At 39.5% G+C, this 7593-nt stretch overlaps 1 protein-coding gene across 1 annotated transcript in view; it reads right to left on the reverse strand.

The window, feature by feature from the left end:
• The window catches only part of RYR2 (ryanodine receptor 2 (cardiac)), a 786033-nt gene that overhangs the window by 663430 nt on the left and 115010 nt on the right, over positions 1-7593 (reverse strand). The window contains exon 6 of the mRNA XM_006872010.1: positions 1364-1438. Coding sequence (XP_006872072.1) covers positions 1364-1438 — 75 coding nt within the window. The remainder of the gene's footprint in view (positions 1-1363; positions 1439-7593) is intronic.

Here is a 7593-nt window from a genome sequence, read left to right on the forward strand (position 1 = left end):
GTGTGTGTGTGTGTGTGTGTGTGAGCTTGCAGAGTACTGGAATAGAGGTTATGCTTTGTCTACTGCTCTGAAACATGTAGGAATCATATCAGCTTCAAAAGTTGGACAGAAAAGGAAAGAATGGTGAATTATATTAGACCTCAAGACATTTGAATATCATGTAGCTACAAAAATTGTATTGATGGAGAATTTACATATTATAGAAAAATGCTCATGCTATGATAATATGTAAAAATATAAGAATGCAATTTTTGTCTTACAAAAAGATTTCAATTATATAACATATATTAAAAACAGAGTAAGCATTTAAAATTTTTTAAAGTTCTAAAAAGTTTTTATCTCATCAATAAGATAATAAAGATTCTTCTTATTTCTAAATCCTATTGGATAAGCATCTATGTTGTTGTTGTTGTTAAGTTGATTCTGACCAATAGCGACCCTGTATAGGGTTTCCAAGGAGCAGCTGATGAGCCTGAACCACCGACCTTGTAGTTCAAACAACTTTGCAGTCTGACGCATTAGTACACAGCGCCAAACCTGGACTCCAATCATTGTATTTTTGATAATTTAGAAAGTATTTAAAATAATTGAATAAAACTTGTGTAAGTATGTGGAAAATAGATGACAAGAAAAGTGTGCTTGTTCAGAGCCTGGTAGATAATTAGGCAAAAGAAGGAAGTGATTCTAAAAAGGAAAAAAGACAACTACTTAATTAAAAAAAAAAAGTTAGTTGTTAGAAATGACAGGATAGACTTTACATTTTATCTTTCAGTAGGGGAATTGTAGGAGAAGCACTAGACTGCAAGGTCAGTGGTTCAAACTCACGGGCTGCTCCTCAGAAACCCTATACAGGGTCATTATGAGTCAGAACCAACCTGTTGGCACTTAACAAATAATAACAAGGACACTGTAGATATTCTTACTCATAGATGGACTGGCTATAACAAAATTTTCTTAAGAATTAAGCTCTCATATATCTCTGCTCTAAAACCAGTCACACAAAACAAGTAAGATATTTAACACAGGAATCACAGAATGGTAGAAGAAAAAGGTATGATGCTACGGGTTAATAGCTTGACTGTAAGGACAGTTTGAACCCCAAGGTTTGTGGTTCAAGCTCACCAGCAGCTCCTTGGAAACCCTATAGAGAGGGTCATTATGAGTCGGAACTGCCTCGATGGCACTTAACCCAACAACAAAAGGTAATTAAAGGGCACCCTCATCTTATGGAGAAAATGAAACATGCACAAAAAAATGAAAGAATACATACACACAAGCTTATTAATGCCATCACTGAAATTAATGCTACTGCCAGCATTTCCTGAACAGGTGTCTGAAACAGTGCATCTGCGGGTCTACTCACCATGCCACTATAGGAATGGCGCAGCAATATGGCATGTCCGTAGAGAAGTGTTCGATGACCACCTCCTTGAGCAGTCTGTGTAGAGGAAGAAAAGAGAGAGAGGACAAAACACAAGAAGTAAATTAAGTAAGTAAGCGCTGCATTGCTCTTGCGGAACTTGCAGGAAAGAAGAAAGTAATAACTACTGCAGACAGGCAAAGTATTATGGGTAGAAAGCTAAAACAGGGATGTTGTTGTTGTTAAGTACCGTGGCATTGGTTCAAATTCACAGCAACCCTGCACCGGGTTTCCGAAGCTGTAAATCTTTACGGGTGCAGAAAGCCTCATCTTTCTCCTGCGTAACAGCTGGTAGTTTTGAACTGCCAACCTTGAGGTTAGCAGCCGGATTAGTTAACCACTACGGTACCAGAGCTCCTTAAGCTACTGTGGAGATAGTATTTGAGTTAGTCTTGAAGTGACTGTCACTTTCTGATTTCTTCCTTTTCATCATTCATTCAGACACCCTATACTGCTAATTCAACGGCTTACTTGCTATTTTCTTTCTCCTTTTAGTTAGAATCCTTAGCCTCCGAGCTAGTCTTCTTGACTCCTTTCTGTCTCCCACATCACTAGTAAACTCTCCATGGCACCTAAGTGAAATCCTGACCCTTACAAGTACCTATGAAGCCCCACCTTCTACTCCTGACTTCACTCTGCTACACTGCTTTTCTTTCAGTTCCAAAATGTGTCTTACACATAGTAACTTTCCTAAGTACAAAGGTGCTCCGTCAGCACAGGGTTGACATCTATACATTGACTCGATTGCTCTCTACTACAACCCCCTTTCTCTCTCTGAGTAGTCTATAGACTCCTCAAGGACAATGACATAATCTTGAGTATTGTTTAACACTGGGTGCTCAGCACAATACCAGACCAGAGGAAGCAACTCAGTAAGTACTTGTTGAATGACATATGAACAGATGAGGGGGAGTCCCCCTCATGATATGTACACCCAAGGTGTTTGATAGGGAGGAAAGGACAGTGGGATGACAGTGTTGGGTTACAGAGAGAAAGAAACATAACAGGAAGTATAAAATCAGATTAGGGTAAAGTCATGGAAAATATAGAATTCTATACTGAAGTGTTGGCACTGTTCTCTGCTGGAAAAGGAAGTCCTTAAGGGATGAGAGTGAGGATATCAACCTACCTTTTAATAAGCGCAGGACAAAGTACTTTAATATATAACATTATTAAACCTTCTTAACTAAAAGCTGAATATTTCTTAAGCTAGCCTATTTATTTGTTGCTTCAGAAGTCGCAAAAGCATTTTTAGAACAGATATTAAAAACCACTAAAAAAAAAAAAATTCACATTTTTACAAGCTAAAAGAAAAAGGGAAAAACCTACTTTAGGAAAATATATTCCTTCACAAAAACGGGATCTCTTTAGAGTATACTTATGTTTTCTATAATGCACTGGACTTACTATATTTAAGACAAATCATATTTATTTTGTTTGGCTTGAATTACTTTACTGAAAGCACATTTAAGTTCCAAAGCTATAAACATCAGCTGAATGTTAATAATACTGGATACTCACAACAGTGACGTAAACTAAAGCTAAAGTGTCATGTGTTCCTTTTACTCTAAAGTTTTGCTGACACATTTCACATATGTTGGTGGTGGTGGTTATGTGCCGTGGAGTTGGAACCTACTCATAGCCACCCTGTATAGGGTTTCCGAGGCTGTAAATCTTGACAAGAGCAGAAAGCCTCACCTTTCTACCGCGGAACAGCTGGTAATTTCAAACTGCTGAGCTTGCAGTTCGCAGCCCGATTTGTAACCACTATCCTACCAGAGCTCCTTACACATACAAGAGGGGGCTTCAAATAGATCATAGAAAATCCCATTATCTTTCGATTCCATTGTTCCAGGAATTTTTTTCAAGTTTCCTCATAGATGGTATATGTAATCCTATACCACACATACACACTCCAAAACAAAGTGAGTTGCTGCTGAATCAATCACAACTCACGGCAACCACAAGTGTTACAGAGCAGAACTCTTCCTCAGGGTTTTCTAGGCGATAAGCTCACAGAAGTTGACTGCCAGGCATTTCTTCTAAGGCTGGAACTGCCAACCTTTTGGTTATTAGTCAAACGCTTAAACGCTTATGTCGCTCAGGGTGTATGTGTGTGTGTGTGTATGTCAAGTGCCGTTGAGTCGATTCTGACCCATAACGACCCTGTATAGGGTTTCTAAGGAGCGGCTGTTGAGCTTGAACTGCTGACCTTGCAGTTCAAACGGCTTTGCAGTCTGGCGCTTTAATCCACAGCACCACACCAGGACTCCATGTGTGTGTATAAATATAAATATGAATATGTATATACACATATATATACACACACAAGGGCTTCTAATTTGTCCTGCTGGGTCCCGTCAGTCATGGCTGACAAAGCAAAATTCAAACACACCACTAGAATGATCAGTGGAATGAGAAAAAGTACAGCTTGAAACCCCAGAATGGGAGACTCAGAATCAGACCCCAAATGTGAAAGACTGGATGATTGTCAGGACTGTTGATGTTGTTGTTGTTAAATGTCGTGGAGTCGGTTCCAACTCACAGTGATCCTGTATTGGGTTTCCAAGGAGTGTCTAGTGGGTTTGAATCACCAGCCTTGCAGTTAATAGGAGGCTGTGCCACCCCAGGGCTGTGGATAGTGACACACCTTCAAAGCATTGAGGTTGGCACAGTCTTTGAGATGGGCAGCGACTTTCCAAATCTGCCAGATGAGTGATTTGGTTGCTATGCAATGCAACAGTTGCTACTGCTGTTTAAGAGGGAAAATAAGTTTATACAAAGGCATCCACGCACAATAATTCCTGTTCTGGTTATCAGTCAGGTATACCCAAGTTTTACAAATTCTGGTCTGTTCCAGTTTTACTTCTCGGCTATCAATGAATAGGTTGAAGCCCTGATATACTGTTGTTGTAGTTGTTAAGTGCTGTTGAGTTGGTTCCCACCCACAGCAACCCTGTATAAGGTTTTCCAGGAGTGACTGGTGGGTTTGAACCGCTGACCATGTGGTTAGCAGTCTAGTGTTCATCCTACAGCACCACACATACACATATATAATGTTCTACTTGGCTAAGCTAAGAGACATTTTAGTATCTGACTTTTCTTTTAATTATATAGTTTATAAGATTAGACAATTATAGATTTTAGTCTATGGACTTTCTCACTCACTATATAAATGCCAATTAATGCCACAGATTGAGTTATAACAGAACTCTTGTAAAAGTCTACAAATGTCACTAAATCAATTTTATTAAAAGGTCAGGTCACTGAGAATACTAACTGAATACAAACTGCCTCATGGTCTGTGGTTTTGTCCTCTAACCTGTGATGTTAAGCTGCTCTAAGTGGTTATAATTCAGAAAAAAATAAAACGTCAAAAAAAATCTCTACTCTTGAATACACAGAATACCGAGCTCCTTCAACAAACATTTATCGAAAGAATTGTACATGTGAGATGTGTACGAACAAGTACCTTGATTCTTTTCTGGGTCAATTTTCTTTTTAAACTTGGCCTGATCCTTGCTTTAATGTAATTTAACAAATATTTATGATTCGCTCTCATCATCCCAGCACTATATCAGGATGATCACACCATGTAGCCACTTGTATGTATTACTTCTCCAGACTCTATGTAACACCTCACCTTAAGTGGGCTATGGGGCTGTTCAAGAGCAATTTCAATGAAAAGAAGAAGAAAAAGGTCATCTCAGCTTGGTGATATAGGATGTGAGTAACAATATTAATTCAGTCTAGAACGAGAGGTCCATTTTCCCCTCGAACCCCTAAACCTAAAACTAAAAGCAAACTGCAATAGACATATTCAATACAGATTCAGTAAGGACCAATTAAATGAGAGTCCATGAATATAACAGGGCAAGTCCAAGTTTAGCCTGCATTTCAGGATAAGATGTAGAAAAACAGTCTCAATATGTTTTAAGTTTCTAAATTTAGTGCACTCATAAAATAGGAGCTTCAGTTGTACTAGATTAAAGAGACAATTAAAAAATAAATTTTATAAAAATCAAATAAACCTTCAATTCACATTAATGTCAACTGTACTTAAAGCTCACCAGCTGCTCCTCGGAAACCCTATACAGGGTTGCTATGGGTCGGAACTGACTAGATGGCACTTAACAACAACAACAACATAGATTAAATTGTTGTCAAGTCAGTTCTGACTCATAGCAACCTTGTCTAGGGTTTCTGCGAAGAGGCTGGGAGTTTAACAGTCCACTATTTATCCTACAGTGCCAGTCAAGAATACTAGACAAAAGGAACACTCTTTACTATTCATTTGAAATATCTGTATTGGTAGTCATTGACATGAGGAGGATAGAGTACAAACGTGGAGGATCTTATGTAAAAAGCTTCCAGTCAGTATTCCTCTGTCTGCGGAACAAGTGTGTGCTCTGAAAACTCTAATCACACACTCATTCAAGCATTCATTACTGAGTCCCTTTAAAATATCTGCATACTTGTTATTATGTGCCATCGAGTCAGTACCAACTCGTAGCAACCTTATGCACAGCAGGACGAAATACTGCCTGATCCTGGGCCAACCTCACTACTGTTGCCACACTTGAGTCCATTTATGCTGCAACTTGGCCAATCCATCTCATTGGGGGTCTTCCTCTTTTTCTCTGACCCTCCACTTTACCAAACATGATATCCTTCTCCAGTTACTGGTCCCTCCTAACAAGATGTCCGAAGTATGAGAGACAAAGTTTGGCCATCTTGGCCTCCAAAGGAGCACTCTAGCTACATTTCTACCAAAATGGATCTATTGGTTCTTTTGACAGCCCATGGCACTTTCAATATTCTCCTCCAACAACATAACTCAAATGCATAAATTCTTCTACGGTCTTCCTTATTCATTGTCCAGCTTTCATATGCATATAAGATTATTGAAAATACCATGGCTTGGGTCAGGCACACCTTAGTCCTCAAGCTGACATCTTTGCTCTTCAACACTTTAAAAAAGGTCTTGTGCAGCAGATTTGCGCAATGCAATTCTGCATACTATTAGCAAAGAAAATGAAGATCTAAAAACGGTATGTTTGTCTGTTTCTGAACACTGCCAACTAAACGAACGGTGAGCATGTACTTTTAGTCGAAGTATTATCAGGACTCATATGTCTTTGAAGTCGATTTCAAATTTGTGGCAGAGGTCGTCCCTGGCCCTGGCCCTGTGACTTGTCAATGCACTGCTCCCCTCTTCATTCAGTCACTTATACTGCTTCATCCCCTGCTCCCCACAGAACCAGAAGCCTGAAGACCAGTCTGCTAGACTTCTCCAGTCTCCTCTAGCTGACCAGAAGGACTTGAGTCATTCGATGCATTTAGCTGCTAACTGAAAGGATGGAGGTTCCAGTCTACCCAGAAGACAGGCCTGACAATCTACTTTTCCCTACATTTCAGAAACCATTCACTGAACACTCATTCACTGAAAACTCAGTGAAATGCAGGATGAGGATGATGCAAATGAAACATCTAGGAGTCAGAAGTGGCTCAACACCAACTCGTTATCCTAGAGGGCAGTGGTCTGCAGCAAGAAGATGCTTCTCTATTATGAGAGGAAAAAAATGTTACTCTAAACACCTCACAAAAATCTAAACATTTCTGGCACACAAAAGTCAAGCATAATTTAATAAAAGGTAAAACCTGACTTTAAAAGATATCAGTTTAAAAAATATGTTTTTCATTTTTCCATCTGGTTTAGGTTTTCTTACCACTGAGATGATCAACAGAAGTAATGCTAATCAGTTGTGTAAAACAAACTTGTGAAACACTGTTGTTGTTGTTAGGTGCCATCAACGTGGTACTGACTCATAGCAACCTTAAGCACAGCAGAACTAAACACTGCCCCTTCCTGGGCCAACCTCACAATTGTTGCCACACATGAGCCCATTGATGCTGTCTCTTTCCCAATCCACCTCACAGGGGGTCTTCCTCTTTCTCTCTGACCCTCTACCTTACCAAACATGATATCCTTCTTTAGCAACTGGTACCTCCTGACAATATGTCCGAAATATGAGAGACGAAGTCTGGCCATGCTGGCCTCCAAGAAGCACTCTGGATGCATTTCTTCCAACACAGATCTGTTGGTTCTTTTGGCAGCCCATGGCACTTTCAATATTCTCCGCCAACACCATTACTCAAATGAATCAATTCTT

The sequence above is a fragment of the Chrysochloris asiatica genome, unplaced genomic scaffold (genome assembly GCF_000296735.1).
Source record: "Chrysochloris asiatica unplaced genomic scaffold, ChrAsi1.0 scaffold00179, whole genome shotgun sequence".
Classification (NCBI taxonomy): domain Eukaryota; kingdom Metazoa; phylum Chordata; class Mammalia; order Afrosoricida; family Chrysochloridae; genus Chrysochloris; species Chrysochloris asiatica.